The sequence below is a fragment of the Vombatus ursinus genome, unplaced genomic scaffold (genome assembly GCF_900497805.2).
Source record: "Vombatus ursinus unplaced genomic scaffold, bare-nosed wombat genome assembly UNPS02014812.1, whole genome shotgun sequence".
In the NCBI taxonomy this organism is placed as follows: Eukaryota; Metazoa; Chordata; class Mammalia; order Diprotodontia; family Vombatidae; genus Vombatus; species Vombatus ursinus.
The window spans coordinates 14329615-14346995 of NW_020954590.1; the positions used below are offsets into that span (position 1 = coordinate 14329615).

Genomic DNA, 17381 nt, shown 5'->3' on the forward strand with positions numbered 1-17381 from the left:
CTCTCTCTCTCTCTCTCTCTCTCTCTCTCTCTCTCTCTCTCTCTCTCCCTCCCTCCACATATTCTCCCTCTGGGATTTCCATGGTTTCAATGATCATTTCTATAAATAGACTTCCCAAATTTGTATCTCCAACCCCAACCTCATTCCAAGCCCTAGTCTTACATTTCGAAAAGTGCTTTAGTTATTCTGGTTATTTTCAAACTCAACATTTCTAAAGCAAAATTTATTTATTTCCCAAATGAGCTCTATCTACTGACTTCCTTATTTTTTCTAATAGAATCAGCATCCTGGTAGTTACCCAGGCTTGAAAAATTGGACTCATTTTTAATATCTTTCTCCTCTTACTTGCTGTATACAGATATGAAGTCACATTGATGCTATTCTTATGTCTGTCCTTACTTTTCCATTATTGTGCTACCATAATAATTCAGATTCTCATTATCTTTCACTGGAACTATGTAAGCAACAATCAAACAATTAAAATAACTGCGGTCTCTGTCTTTATTAGTCCATTCTACATGCCATTCTCAGATAAATTTTCCTAAGCACAGGTCTGACCATATTATTCACAGGATCATAGGATTTAGAAGATAAAAAAGGTGATATAAAGATCATCTAGTCAATCCAATCTCATTTTATAGATGAGGAAGCTAATAGATAACCTTGAACCCAAAACTTCTGATTCCAAATGTAGTATTTTCCTTACTACACTGTATTCCTTTGCTCACAGAGTTTTAGTATTTCTTCATTACCCTACAGAATTAAGTCCATGCTCAATCTGGGATTCAAAGTGTTCACAATGTAGCTGTGAGCTGCTTTTCCAGCTATATGTTCTTATGTACTCTATGAATTATTGTGTACCAGAGTACACATTCTTCCCTCAATTCACCACTTGTTTTCCTGCTTTTATCCCTTTTATTATGCTGTTCTCTCTACCTAAAATGCCCTACCCTTTCATCTGTGCCTGTTGAAATTCTACTCATCATTCAAGGCACTTTTCAAATGCTACTGCCTTCATATAACCTGATATCCACAGCCTGATTCAATTCAATTAAACAAATATGTATTAAGGGATCACTTTGTACAAGGTATTCTTGAGCTCTTCTTCCTCTGCAGTCCTATAATATCTTATTTTTATTGTACTTAATGCATCCTACTTTAAACTTTATTTGTGGATCTATCTTATCCCCTCCCACAGAAGATTAAAGTTTTTTGAGGGAAGGAACGATATCCTACTCATCTTCTTATCCTCCAGACTGACTTTTGCTAGCTATTAAGTACATTTTTGTTGATATTGAATTGTTGAATATTTTTGATATTGAATGAAGTGAATCATATTGAAATAGGACCACACAAAGAACACAATGCATTTTCCCATACTCAGTTGCAATGAAAATTTAAAGTTGATTTGTGGAATTGAAACTTTTGAGTAATGACTGCAGTTATCATAATAGGAGTCATATAATAGGAGTCATAATAATAAGAGTCAATTAATATTGTAATGTTTAGTATTGTTAAGGTTTTTTTTTTCATAGTTTGATTATAGTAGACTGTACCACCTTTATCTGGAAATCACCATTCAGAAAATCTGATTGAGTTATGTTGCAGAATCTCAGGTTATATTTATGTTGAAAAAACAAATAGTGACTTTTTTGCCAATAGAAAGCTTTTTTTTGTCAAAAAATTATCTACAGATATTTAAATCTTTCCACAAAATACACTAATCCCAACACAGAGTTAAAAGAAATACATTATATGGTTTCACAATAAATGAATAATTACATTAGAGTATAGAAACATGAGCCAGACATGCTACTTTCATTAGTATGTGGTCCCAGCTGTGTTTCAGTGAAAATAGAATTCTTAAAATAAAGTTGAATGAACCATCTGTTTTAGAGAGAGTGAGCAAGAAAAGTTGGCTATTACTGTTATTATTCACATTGCAAATATTGCTGAGAACTTCACCAGAGGCAAGGCTTAATACAGTGGACATTGTTTCCTTCAGCTCATATGCTCTCTCTGTGGTATTTAGAAAGAGTTGGTTTCTTTCTTCTTGCTTTGTTCAACATGTTCTGAGTACAAATGCTTCAGCTCACTACATGGGAACTCAGAAACCTAATGACAGGGTTACATTGTTGAGTCAGTGGCAGTACTGAGAACACGAAAACATTTTTTTTTCACATCAGAATGACATGAGAATCTGCCGATTAATTAACTAGGTACTTTGCTATTATATATGCCAGCAAAATAGAAAGAGGCTGAGTAGAGGCGACAATGATTCTGTATTCAGACCTTTGTCCTGGATAAGAGTTATATGAAATTCTTCTTGGGCTGAGGGGAAAATCATTGAGGGTCTGCCTGGAACTTCTGGCCCACTAGTCAGAAGAGACTCAAAGTAACTACATGGTTGTCCAAAGTGCCAGTTGGTCTCAAAACATTCTGACATTATGGCAGAGTTTTATGGTAGCATTTTAAATATCTTATGAGAATAGGAAGAATAGTTGGGAAAAAAATGACTTACTTTGAAACATGGCAGGGGACTCAAAAAACTTTTTTTGAATTTTCCCTTTATTTTTCTTTCATGTTCTTCTGCCTTCTGGATTCCTGTAGCTTGGCCCATGGAGGAAGTGCCAGTGGTCTGGGGGAATCTATCTGCTTATAACATTACTTTCTCATATATATGGATTTGAGCAATGAAGATAACTGGATAGAATTGGGGGAAATAGATAAACTTTTAGATATTTATTTGTATTAAACCCATCTTTAGAGTTTGATCCACCTCTGCCAAGTGTACCCATATGGAACTCATGTTCCTTAGTGATTTAGATAACTTCCTGTCATTCTGACATTTCAAGCAAATAACTAAAAGGTCTAATCTTCCATTTAGCCATGAGCTAGAGCTAACTGAATTAAGTGATTAATTGTGTAAATGTTAACTCCTCCCTTATAAAGAACATATTCAAATATAAATTATTTGAGTTTTAACTTAAAGTGTTTATTTTTCTTATAAGAGCAGCAATCACCATATGAGACTAGTTATAATGGGATTGTGCAGCTTAGAGAAGGGAAAGCTAAGTCTAGTGATTTTCTGCAGTTATGTGTATGAGGAAGATAGATATTCTGAAGTTAGAGATCAACCGCCTTTAGTTTCTATTGAAGGCAGGCCAAGAAAGATTTATACTATAATGTGAGGGATTTAGCCTAGAGGTAAAAAATGTATATTCATAGTCAGAACTGTTAAGTTTTGGAATACGTGATGCAAGAATATTTTGTGGTATTGTCCAGAGTGCTTAAAATAGGTTGGGTTATCAGGACTGGTTTAAGTGAGATTTTGACTAAATGGCTGAGTTGAGTGGGCCCACCTGGGTAGGTAGATAAACATCTAAAGTCTCCTTCAGGACTAAGAAGCAGTCAGTAATTTATTGAGTTCCAAGCATATAAAAAAGCAATGTCATAAGTTTTGTAGGAATATAAAGTATAAGACATTGTCTCTAGGATTCTATTATTTTATCCATTAGGATAATTTTATGAACTATCTGCTACTAATCTGTATCGGTCTTGCAAATTGTACCTCAAATTTAAGGAATTTTTGTAATTTTATGAAAATGATCAACCAATTAATTTTCTTATTCCTCTTGTTATTTAGTTAAGAAATTGAAATTTGTTTCCTCAAAATAGAAGTTTTAAGCCTTATAGAACATATACATCATGATTAAATTATGTTGGGTTATATTCTTCATGACTTGTATTAGCAATTCAGAATATTAATACATCATTTATTGTTCTTTTAGTTACGGATAAACATCAGTTCAAACCAGAACAAATGTTATATAGATTTCGCTATGATGATGGGACGTTTTATCCAAGAAATGAAATGCAGGATGTAATTTCCAAGGTAATACACTCTCCCCACCACCTTGTGTTAATAATGGATTTACCTGTTGTGAATCTCTATTAAGACATGATGTTTTTTGAGAGATTGAAAAAAATCACTGAGGAATTCTTCTAGTATGGTCAATTCCAAAATGGAGTATAAGAATGAACCTTTTCTTTCTTCTAGTTTTTTTTTTTGAATGTAGATTTAAGAGGCTTGAGTTTATTCTCATGCAATAATCTTGAAAGAATCAACAAAACTGAATCACTGAAGATTCTAGATGCTGGTATATGTGTGTGTGTGTTTATGTATACTTATATGCATATGTATACATATCTATATAAAACTTTAGATATAGCCATTAAATACAAATGAACAATACTACAAAGACATTGGAACAATAGAACTGCCAATGATTCCCTTCACAATTTCTCTCTGTTTAGAGTATAGAAGTGCATGTATAGAAAGGGAGTAGCAAATATCAGTGCTTCATTGCCTATATTTATAAGAAACTATGAGGACATTTAGTATATTTAAACTTTTTTCTATTTCAACAAAGCATTTCTATTTTAAGAAAACATTTGAAATCCTTTGTCACATTACAGTCATAAATTCACAGTATAATTTTCATTTTATAATTTTATTTTGAAATTTATGTGATATGCTTTAATTCAGATAAGTTCTAATTTTTTGGAATTTGCATCATTATGTAAATAAATACATTTGTTATTGGTATGGCCTTGGAGTGACCTTTCTTGATCTGAAGTATCTTTATTTTACCCAGGGTGTGAGGTTGTACTGCCGCCTTCACAGTCTGTTTACTCCAGTGATAAGGTGAGGCCAATTACTAAATTCTCAGAAATATTTATGTTGTGTGTTCTGTAAATACTATTAATCTAGAAACTTTCATTTTTCAAAGGTGAAAAGTTAGAATTGAAAGAGATTAGATTAAATACCTGTTCTAATGTGGTTAACTTTTAACTGTCCTAGGGCTGATGATCTAATTTCTGTAGCCTCTGGAGTCTGTGCTTTTTTTTAAGCTATGTCAAGTTAACAAGCATTTATTAAGTACCTACTATGTGTCAGGTACTGTTTTAAGTGTGGGGGATGCAAAGAAAGATGAAAAATATTCCCTGCTCTCAATAAGCTCACAATCTAGTGAGGGCAATTATATAGAAACAAGATAGATAAAGCATAAATTGGAGAGAATCTGAGAGAGATAGCACTAAGATAAAGAGGACTAGGTCTCTAGATTCTATTTCATAGTACCTCTCGACACCTTTCGGTCATTAGAGCTTTGTAGGTAAGCAGGGAAAGAGAAATCCAAGTGAACAAAATTTTTGGTGGTAATTATTCTGGGCCAGTTTAGGTCTAGCCAGTTTATCTAGTTTAGGTCAATCTATTCATTCAAGTTTGGGGTTGTAATGCAGTGCAGCAGTGTTCATGGATCATTGAAATGTATTAAACAAATCCTTGATGATAAAATCAAATTGCTGCTTCCCTAGACCCTTACGTACACCACAACAATGGCTGTGCTAGATCTGACAAGTATCGCTGGAGGCCAGAGATAATTCTGCTAAACTTCCAGAGCACTGCTCCATCCAGACTGAGCCTTTTATTTTCCTAGTCCCAAAGAACAGCCAAGTTCCAAAGACTGTCTCCTTGTGCTCCTAAAGAAAAACTACCACAGCCTATAGAAGATTTTAAAAAATGTTTCTACTATCATAATATAGCACTTTGTAAAAAATAGGCACTCAGTAGATGCTTCTTGACCTGTCCATTGGATGAGAAATGGAAATCATTGCCTGAAGTTTCAGGACGGTCTATTTTATTTCTCTACTTAGCATGTGTAAGCAGTGCTTTTTTCATGTTTATTTCTTTATAGTAATTCTTTACTTAGATAAAGGATCATCATTTTAAAATTTAAGGTTTGGCAGAGAAGACAGGATTTGTATTCAGAAAATCTAGGTTTGAGTTTTGGGTCTTATACTTAAAGAGTTGTTTTATTTTGAGCAAGACACCTAGCCTATGGGACCTCTGTTTCCTCAGTTAAAAAATGAAGGATTGGGATTGGATGGCTTTCTAAAGCCATCCAGACCTTCCAACTCTATGTTTTTATTAAAATTAGAATCACTTCACACATAATGGGTCTAATTTTACTTGCTATTAGTTTATTATCTTTTGAATATTCACATATTTTTGGAGCAGTTAGAGTGACTACTATCTCTGCTGCATAAACATGGTAGGGAAAATATATAAATAGGCAAATATTACTCCAACATTAAGAAAAGGAATATTCAATCAATCAGTAAGCATTTATTAAGCACCTGCTCTGTGCCAAACACTAGCCTAAATACTTGATATACAAATACAACAATGAAACAGTCACTGCCCTCAGTGAACTTACATTCATCATGATGATGGTTACAGTACATTCACAGTTAAATAAATATAGGTTACATTTGATATAAATATACAGTGATTTTTGTTCAGTCATTTTTTCAGTCTCCAACTCCTCATTTGGGATTTTCATGGCAAAGATACTGAAATGGTTTGCCATTTCCTTCTCTAGCTCAGTTTACAGATGAGGAAACAGAGGCAAATGGGATTAAGTGACTTTCTCAGGGTGACAAAACTAGTAATTGTCTCAGGCCAGATTTGAACTCAGGAAGATTAGACTTCCCAACTCCAGGCCCAGCACTCTATCCAATGTTCAGGAAAGATCTTTTCTCTTGAAAAAATGAAACTTGAGCAAGCCTTGAAAGAAATTAAAGGTTTCAAGAGGTAGATTTGAGGAAGGAGAATACTAGACAAAGGGACAACTTCTGCAAAGACACATGCTGGAGATGATATGTTGAGTTAATCAAGTAAGCCAGTTTGCTTACAGTATAGGGCAAGCAAAATATCATCAACTTGGGCATATAGGCTGGAATTACACTGTGGAGGTCTTTAATTGCCAAAGAGTGAGATTTGATTTAATGCTAGGGACAATTTTGGGAACTACTGGAGCTTTTGGAGGGACAAAGTCAGATTTGCTTTAGGAATATCATTTTGGTGACTGTGTGGAAGATGGGTGAGAAGGAAAACACTTGTGGCAGAGTGCAAGTAAGAAACTATTTCAGTAATCTAGGTGAGAGATAATCAAGGCCTGAGCTTGAGTAATGGGTGATTGGAACAAAAAGGGTTGGATGTTGAAGAAGTAAAATTGACGAGACTTAGAAAATGACTGGATATAGGAGGTGAATGAAATTGAAGATTTGAGAATGACTCCTAGGTTTTGAAGGTGAGTGACTAGTAAGGTTGTACTTCCCTGGACAGAAATAATAAAATTGGAAGGAGGAGTGGTTTGGGGCTAAAGATAACAAATGATAAAGTGGACATAGGGAATATAGATAACTGTTTTCTGTCAGTTTGGCTTTGAAAAGAAAGAATGAAATAGGATGAAAGCTTGAAGGTTTTTTTTTTTTAAGTATGGGAGAGATTTGGGCCAGTTTGGGAGAAGCCATTGTGTAAGGAGTTAAACATTATGGAGAAAGAGATGTTGGTAAATTCAGATTCCTGGAGGGGATAAGAACAGATGAAATCAAGAGCGTAAGTAGAGGGATTGGCATTGACAGGGAGCAAGCAGAGTAACCTTATCTTTTGAGATTGGAGAAAAGTAGATAATTGGGGGTGGGGTGTTGAGGGGTATTGAAATTAGTTTGAAGTATGAAATTGAGGAGAAGGAGCACTGAATGGATGGCTTCAATTTGTTTCAGTAATGTATGTCACAGTCCTTTGCTGAGAGGGAGTGGGTAGAGGTGGTCACGTAGGTGGCTTGAGAAGAGAAGAAACAGTCTGAACCAGACCCATTGGAGACCGCAGTAGAGTGCTGGTCAGGGTAGAGTAAAAGAATTGATATAAGCAGTAAAGACCCAGTTGAGATTAGATAATACAGATTTTTTTTTTGGTAATGAATCCAGTCAGCTCTGTAATGTGAATTCATTTGATGAAGTTCAGTAGTATGGGGGTAGTGGTAGAGAAAGTAAATGGTTGACTGAAGGTTCGAAATTTGGAAAGGAACAACTGGGTGTAGAAAAGATGAAGGACAGGGAGATCTGGAAGGACAGAGTATGATGGCCAGAGAGAAATTTCAGAGTTATGAATTGTGGAGTTGGAATATTTGTGGGACATGAGATAATGATAATGATAATAATAACAATAGATTATTTTATAAATATAATATGATACAAATATAATGTATAAATTAATATTTAAATATATAACATAACATAAAATAAATACAATAACTATAAATGATATACATAATTATATAAATGATAGACATTTATATAACACATCAAGGTTTTCTAAACTCTTTAAATTGTTATCTTATTTTATCCTCCCAATGATCCTGAGAGGTAGTTGCTATTATTATTCCCATTTTAAAGATGAGGAAACTGAGACAAACATATTAAATGACTTGCCCTGGGTCAAAAAATTTCTAAATGTCTGAGATAGGATTTGAACTTGGTTCTTCCTACCTTGAGATTCAGCACTTTATTCACTATACCACTTAACTTCAAGAATGGCCACCCCTGTATGCGGAATGAAGGTGCAGATCATAGGACTTGAGAAGGTTTGATGAACTGGGAAGCAAGGATATATGAGAAGACAATGATAGATAAGATGAAAACTCCAGACATAAGAGAAACAGTTGAATAGCACAAATACCTATGTTACAAATCAATCTTAGATGGCATACTAAATTTACACTCAATTGACTATATAGTGTTTTTCAACCTGATAAAGTTCTTTTTAAAATAAAAGGAAAATGGTCTCAGTTCTTGGAGATAAAACCCAAATATTTGAATTAAAGTTTAAATTTTTTTTTCCTGATTTTCCAAACTAGCTTCATGCCTAAAATGAAATACTACTTCCATTGTTTTCAGAATGTATATGAAAGACCCCAGAAGGAATTGCAGAAGTGGGTTCCTAAGGTATTCTTTGAATGTTCTGAAGGGGGATTAAAGACTTCCACCTTGCTATCTGAAACTATGAAGAAGGGAATATCAATCCCTTGAATCTGTTTTCTCAAGAAGATAGTTTCCTATATGGAGGGAGGAGGACATCTCTTTGGGAAGGATGATTGTATAGGCAGGGGTGATTTCAGAGTGGCCTTAGTTTAGATGAAGATAAGCAGATTTAGTATCTTTTCTCAACTTCTACATTCCTGAACTCCCTTACTGACTAGCCATTTTTTTTTTTTTTAGTATTTAATACATTACTTTGTAGTAGAGCCTCTCATTATTTTCACTGGTTATTTTTGCAAGTGAGAAAATTGCATTTCATTTTTTCTCTACAGAGTCAAAATGTATTTATTTGCTACCAACAAAAACTCTGTATGCAAAGAGATGTGAGGAGTGGAATAGTTATCAATACTGTTCTGTGGTGGAAAGATAACTGGATTAATAGTCAAAGGACTTGGGTTTGAATCCTGACTGCTAATTGTGACCTTGGGCAAGTCACTTCAAAATTCTGGGACAATTTTTCTCATTTATAAAATGATGGGGGTGAGTTATATGATTTCTAAGGACTTGAGTCCAAATCCCATGATCTTACAATTTTAACTATGAAAGCAGTCATATTTTTATTATTTTTTCCTTCCTGAAATATCTGTACAATTACATCAAGCTCCCATTTCACCTGGCATTGATATAACTTATATGTGAGGAAATAAGAACAGAGTAAAATGTGTGTTGACATCATATTTGCAATTAAATCTCTTATCAGAAATTTGTATTTAATGTAGAACTTACCAAGAAAATAGTATTTTATTTGGCTAGAAATTGGTGTTATTAATTCTAGCCAAAGATAAATTTATGGGAAAAAACTAAAATAGATGGAATGAGTGATATTCATATTTTTAGTATGTGTTAACTCAATTTTATGAGAATACCACAGACACCCAAATTATCTAATAATAATAGGCTTTTCCTTTCAGACATATTTTGACTCAGTGGTAACTAACCTGAATTGAGTAGTAAGATTATGAGTAAGTTATTGATGTAGCCCATAATAGTAATAGCTGACATTTATATAGCAAAGGAGTTAAGTGGTTTACCCAGATCACACAGTTAGGAAGAGTATGAGGTAAGACTTGAGTCTGGGCCTTTTTGCCTCCCAGCCCAGAGCTTATACTATATAGTTTCCTCATCCTCCTTATGCCAAAAGTCTAGCATTTTTCCCATTACATAATGCTGCCTCTGGTGATATATGTTAACATGGTCCATTATACACACACATATGCAAATACACACTTATATATTTCTAGATACCATAAACAAGTATATAGAAGCACACATATACACATATACACACAACACAGTGCATGCATACACACATGCATATATATAGACATATGTTTAAATTTATGTGTGTCTATATAGTATGTATTTGTATGCATGAATGTGTATGTGTGTGTGTGTGTGTGTGTGTGTGTGTGTGTGTGTGTGTATGTATGTTATCCTAGGGATTTCAGCCGTTTATTCCGTTGGGGTTTTAGTGGTGGAAAGTACAGTAGATGACATAAAAAAATCATCATACATGATGAACAGAAGATAGAGAATGCTAAATGTAGCTAGTAAGGCTAAATTGCCTTCAGTTTAGCTTTAGCAATTATGGAAATAATGTTATTTTCTTATCCTTTTTTTATCTAGGTCTGTAAAATTATAAACTTGATTATTCTGTCCCCAGGGCTCAATTATACTTGTGGTCACTCTGTCTGCATATCTCTCTTTGTGTGGGAAAGGCATAGCTGGGTAGTTCACTGGTATGGTAATATCTACCATTTTGCCTCCTTAATTCTCCTGTTTTCCCTGGATTGTGGCCTTGCTGTGCCTGTACTAAATGCTGCCAAAATGGAAAGAACAGTTTTAATGTACAGAGAGGGACACAAGAAGACACTTATTTTCCCCACATCTATAATTCTTTCCTAGCATGTTCCTGGATTTGAAGAGAATAAATCCTCTTTTGTCAAGGAATACATTGTTTCTTTTCAGCTTTTTTATGAGGAAATAGAGTGATAATATTTATGAAAGAACTCATATAAACAGAACAGAATAGAAAATAGACATTTTATAGTCTAGTAGAAAAATCATATAAAGAAATGGGCACTGTGTAATGAACATTCTTGCAATTCATTTTTAAATCTTCTTTGGAATTGGGAGGTGGAAGACTTAATTGAGTTGATATAAATATTGTGGATACCCTTTTGAATATACTTGATCTATGGAACAAATTCTCAAAGGAGTTTCCAAGCTTTTCTGTAAGTTGAAAACTATGTGAAAATGTTAACTAGTGCTTGTTCATTTCCTTTGTTTTAAAAAGTACTTTTGTTTTTCTGTTTTTTGTTTGTTTGTTTGTTTGTTTGTTTGTTTTTTTTACAGGGATAAAGATTACCATCTACGGACCTACAAATCTGTGGTCATGGCCAACAAATTGATAGACTGGTTAATTGCACAGGTAATTAGTTTTGTTGCTTGGTGATTTGAATGGTTATTATTACTCAAAGTATTTTTTTTACATTGTATTAGAATTATGTTTATAATTGTCTTGTCCCCTACTTCAGTGTAATCTTCTAGAGAATACAGAAGTGACCTTTTTTTTAAATTTTTGTAGCCACTGAAGTACCCATTTAGTTGGCATTGAGTATTTATTGAATGAATGAATGTTTGAATAAAATGATGTGAACACAATTGTCTATTTATGTTGTTGTTCAGTTGTTTTCCGTTGTGTCCAACCCTTTATGATCTTGTTTGGGGTTTTCCTGGCAGAGATACTGGAGTGGTTTGCCATGTCCTTCCCTTGCTTATTTTACAGATGAGGAAACTGAGGCAAACAGGGTTAAATAACTTGCTCAGAATTACACAGCTAGGAAGTGTCTGAGGCCAGATTTGAACTCAGGAAGATGAGTCTCCCTGACTACAGGCATAGTATTCTATCCACTGTACCACCTAATGGCCCATATTTATCTACATGGACATATTTATTATGAAAAGATACTAAAGAAGTAGTTCTTATTACAGATAAAAAGATGGAAAACTATTTAAAATAAATTTATTTATAATGAATACTATAGAAGGGTAAGAGATCATATTCTTACCCTCCTGAGTGGCATGTTATTCACTGATTTATTTTTAAAAGATTATTGACTGCTTCTGTTTAATTTCTCTCCATCTCTATTTTCTGTTTTACAGAGATAATAACTGTGCCCTGATGTAATAAGCATTAATCTGAAATCTGTAGGTTTATATAAACCATGAATGGAAGATGATAGGAAAGTATTATGTTATTTTTGTGTTTCTGTGGTTCTCATGAGGCTGATGATTTACTTCTATGTTAAAAATATCTTTGATGTCATCAGAGTTAAAAAAAAATTGTACTTGTTCATAAGGAATGAGAAGCACATAACTTTTTTCTTTTTTAGAAATAATCAAATAATTCAATAAATATTTATTGAATGCCTGTCACATTCAAGGCAGTGTATTAGGTATTGAGGTCAAAAAAGCAGAAAATGGGCACCCTCAAAGGAATTTATATGAAAGAAATGACAATATATTCATATGTAGGTAAGTATATTACTAGGTAGAATTTGATGAGTAGAAGGTAGAGATCCTGATGAAACGTTCTAAAATAAATTGACTGAGAATGATAGGAGGATACTTTGTTATTAAAAAACCAACAGGGCAGCTAGATGGCATAGTGGGTACAGCACCAGCTCTGGATTCAGGAAGACCTGAGTTCAAATATAACCTCAGACACTTGACACTTACTAGCTGTGTGACCCTGGGCAAGCCACTTTACCCCATTGCCTCACCAAAAAAAAGTACAAACTAAGAAGTTAACACTTTTTGGCAAAAATGAAAGCTGATATTTCCAAAGATTTCTAAAACACTTTCAAAAACCATTTCTAAAACAATGGTACCTAAAGCATTTTCATTAGGGTAGAATGTGACTTATAAATTAACATGATTCAGTTAGCTTTATAATTTTATGTGGTTATTATTATTTTCTTTCATTCTGACATTACATAATATTCATCAGAGAAATGCATAACCAGAGTGAAAAAATGGGCCAGTCTCAAAGCAAGGGTGGAAGAATAACTGTTGAACAGCCCTATATCCCATTGGTATATGATGCTTGATTTCAAGAGAATGAGAGAGATATTCCTGGCACACTGGATGAGCTCCCTATGTTGGATTTATGGGAGGACTACAGAAGGGTTGCACACAATTAGCAGACATAGCTGGATTGTCATCTGCGTCTTCAATGGGGAAACCCACATCAATGAAATCACAGATCTATTGGAGAATTATAAAATGATATTTTATTTTCTTCTGAGTTTGTAAAAGGCTAATGCTTATCTTCTGAAGCTATATTTGTATGAGAGGATTACAGCCTCAAGATAGATTCATAGAAGCGTGACTGGAAGAGAGCCTAGATCTCATTTGAGGGATGAGAAAGATGAGGCTCCATTATAGCCATCTTAGTGTTTGAAGGGTCGTCATATGGAAGCTAGATAAGGCAAGTTCTTGCTTGACTGCAAAGGACGCAAGTAGGAGCAACAGGGAATTTGCCAAGGAAAAGATTCAAACTTTCTATAAGGTAAAACTTCCTGATAATTAGAACTGTGTACAGACTGCCTTGGGATTTGATTGGTTCTTTCTCTAAAGAGGTCTTTAAGCAAAGTCTAGACAAACAGCTATTTGGCTTATTGGGCAAAGGGATATATTTGTTTTGATCAGGTAATCTTTAAGGCCTCTTCCAACTCTAAATAGAAAGGTAGGAGATAGCATATTGAGTTTGGCGAATAGCTGGTTCAGATGGATCATATTAATAAGTAAAGAGAAATAATGTAGAAAATGATCGGAAAGGAAACTTGAAGTCAGATTGCTAAAGGCCTTGAGTGCCAGACTGAGTCTGCATTTAATTATAGATAGAATAGCAAGCCACTAAAGATTTTGGGTCAAGGAGCACGGTCAGAGCTCTGCTTTTGAAAATTATCTTGGTAGTTGTAGATGAATTGGAGAAGGAAAAGTCAGGAAGTAGGGAGACCAAGATCAAGGCTATTAAAACTCTAAGTAAGTGGTAATGAGGACCTGAACTTGAATCTTAGCATTGTAAATGGAGAGAAGGGCAAGAATGAAAGAGATGTAATGAAGGTAGAATCAATAGGGCTGGAAACTGATTGGATACGATGGTTGAGAAAAATCATGAGGCAACTAGGTGGTGCAGTGCCTAGAGTGTAAGACTTTGAGTCAGAAAGACCTAAGTTTAAATACTGTGCCAGATACTTTCTAGGTGTGTGACTCCTTAGTTTTCTTATCTGAAAACCTATACCTACCTCACAGAATTGTTGTGAGGATCAACTGAGATAATTTATATAAAGTTCTTTCAAACTTTAAAGTACTACAGAAATGCTAGCTATTGAGCAAAAAAGGATTACTGTGGAGGTTTTAAGTCTAGGTGATTGGGAAGATGTTAATGCCTTCAATAGAAACTAAAATGTTAGAAAGAAATGATGGGTTTAGGGTAGAGGCAGGTTTCAGCTACCACCAGGGCATTCTGGTGACCTGCCTGGCACATAGTAGACACATAATAAATGTTTATTGACCACTGCAGGTGTAGGCAGTTGGAAATACATGATTGGAGTAATTAGCAGCACATATGTAGGTTTTGGAATCTTCTGTATAGAAGTAATAATGAAGACTTAGTCTGGTATAGTAGAAAGAGCACTGGTCTTGGAGTCGGGGAGAACTGCATTCAACTTCTGAACCTCATTGCCCAATTTGTAAAATGAAGATAATAAAACCTGTTGCATTAGATAAACTATAAGCTCCTTGAGGGAAAGGACTGTTTCATTCTTGTTTTGGTACTGGCATGGGGGCATATTTTTTTTAGGGGGAAAGGGAACTTACAGATAGGAGAAGGGGGCCAAAAGGACAGAGAGAGAACACAGTTGAACCATGCGGGCAAAAGTTTGGAGATAGTCAGCACTATTTTATTAGATGGTATAGACATAACAAGGACAAAAGTTATAAATTACATAATTGTACAAAATACTATTGTATAAGATCTTGTATAAAATTAAGCATATATATGTGCATGTATATATGTATATATATATATTCTAAGAATTCAGAGAAAAATAAGTCAATGGGAAATAGATGACTAAGGGAAGGTTTTAGGGAAGGGTATCTAAAAATGTGTCTTAGGTAGGCAAATGGAAAAAAGGGATTTTAAGGGAAACATAGAGAGCATGACTTGTTTATAGAATAATGAAAAGAAAAGCCTGATTATTGTAGAAAGAAGTAGTGGAGAATTTGGGTAGGTGGGTTGGGGCAAGATAGAAAACCCATTTCTATTTGTTGCATTTGGAAGTTGGAAGAAATAGAATATTTTTGAGTAGAGGAATGACCTGCTGAAAGCAGAATTTGAGAAAGATTGCCTTGCCATTGATATTCATAAGACACAGGGGATGAAAGGCTGGATTCAGAAAGTCCAGCTTAGAGTATATTCTAGTAATTCCCCTATGAAGATTATTGATTGAATCCTAAACTTGTGAGACCAACAGAAAAAGAAAACTTGAAGAAGTTTTAGTCTAGCGCTACATTAAGGCTGACCCCCTCAAAGACAGAAATCTTCATGTTTTAAAAGAATTCTCTGGAGGGAGGTTTCATAGCCTTCTTAAGTTTCTGGAACATCTTTGTTGTCCCATTTGTACAATGTTGCACAGAGCGGACAGGGACTTATCTTTCTAACGTTAATAGGTTCATAACATCACAGGATCGTAGAATTACGACTGTATGTAACTGTCTGTAAGGCAGGGTTCCCATCTGTGTAATACTCTCTGAATGGAATAGTACACAAAACATAAGAGCTTATGTAACCTTATAACATTACTGGAAGGCAGGAGTCACATCTGTGTAATTTTCTTTGTGCAGATTTTCCACATTGAAGATGTGGGCTTAATAAATATTTCTTGGTCATGATAATGACAACCTCTTTTAGTACTTTGTTCTCAGTTTTGTTCTTTTGTTTTTTAACTATCCCTACTGTCAAAATCAGCAGATGTTAAATTTAAGATATTTTTATAATATGGTTGTTTATTTTATTTTTGTAATTAATATGCAGATTCATTTTATTTCTCAAGAATTGTTATATCTATTTTGCTAATTTAATGCTGAAAATAAAGATTTTAATGCTTATTTGACCATTTTCTAGGGAAAATACTCTGTGGAATGGTGGTCAAAATGTATGCCACAATCTGTAAATGATTTTTTATTGGAACATGTTAATGGGAATTAGGCACATGGGAAAGGGTGCAGCAAACTTCTCCATTCTCATTAATTTAATTGTGCCTTGCTTTTGTGGATAATAGGGGGATTGCCGGACCAGAGAAGAGGCAATGATCTTTGGCGTAGGTCTTTGTGACAATGGATTTATGCACCATGGTAAGAATTTATTTTCTAAAAGTTTACATGTTTATTCTATTGTTTTATTGTCTGGTGAGACCAACATGACTTCCTTACTAATAATGGCAACATCACCATGCTCTAGTTTTCTTTTCTGATGAAGAAGAAATTCAGAACAGGGCCAGAGTAAAGGTTTACCACTGTAGGGCCCTCCATAAATGCATTACTATAAAAGAATTATATGATAATGATATGATATGACATAATGATAACATCTGTATTCATATTTCACAAAGTGATTTTAGGGTGGTTGGTAATACAATTTTTATTTTCATTTTGAAAATGAGCGAACAGAAGCTTGAACAGATTAAATGCCTGGTCAGTGGTAACAAACAGCTTGTAAGTAGCTGAGCCAAGAAACGAACCTTCTGATTCTTCTTTAGGTCCAGTACTCAGCATCCCAAGCTCATGACAGTTGCCTTCCCTATTTCCCTATTATTGCTACTATCACCTCAGTCTTCCATCCCTTCCCAATAATTCTGCCATCTGTAGCATGTTAACATGTTGGGTTTTGAGCCTACAAATAATTCTGTCCCAGTGAAAAAGACAAGTGGGTTTATTTTTAAATTAATCAAAATTAATGGTTTTCCTAAATTATGATTAATTTATCAGTCATTTAAATTTCCCTTTAAAATTATATGAAAATACCTCAGGTTGAAATTCTATTGAAGTTTTAAGAAACTACTTAGAATTATTTAGGGAAATGATGTTATACTTTTCTCTTGCTTCATTTCTTCTAGGAATTCTAATTGATCTTGTGTCCAAGCTATGTTTTTTGTTTGTTTGTTTTCTTCTTTGAGGCTTTGCTTAGATCTGTATTGGATCATTCTGTTCTTCTGGTATCCCTTACTATGTAATAGCTCTTTATTTACTTACCCAATCTTTGAGCCTTAGTTCACAGATCAGGAGTTTGTGTTAGAACTGTGCTCTTTCCTTCCCTGCCTGATGTCCTTTCCCTGCCCCCCTCCCCAACTCCCTCCTTGCCCCAAAGG

General features: G+C 34.4%; 1 protein-coding gene across 1 annotated transcript in view; it reads left to right on the forward strand.

Moving 5' to 3' along the window:
* LOC114054096 (phosphatidylinositol 3,4,5-trisphosphate-dependent Rac exchanger 2 protein) overlaps positions 1–17381 on the forward strand; it is a 385890-nt gene that overhangs the window by 174486 nt on the left and 194023 nt on the right. Inside the window, exons 13-16 of the mRNA XM_027877210.1 lie at positions 3792–3895; positions 4659–4708; positions 11302–11377; positions 16296–16368. Of these exons, the coding sequence (XP_027733011.1) occupies positions 3792–3895; positions 4659–4708; positions 11302–11377; positions 16296–16368 (303 nt within the window). The remainder of the gene's footprint in view (positions 1–3791; positions 3896–4658; positions 4709–11301; positions 11378–16295; positions 16369–17381) is intronic.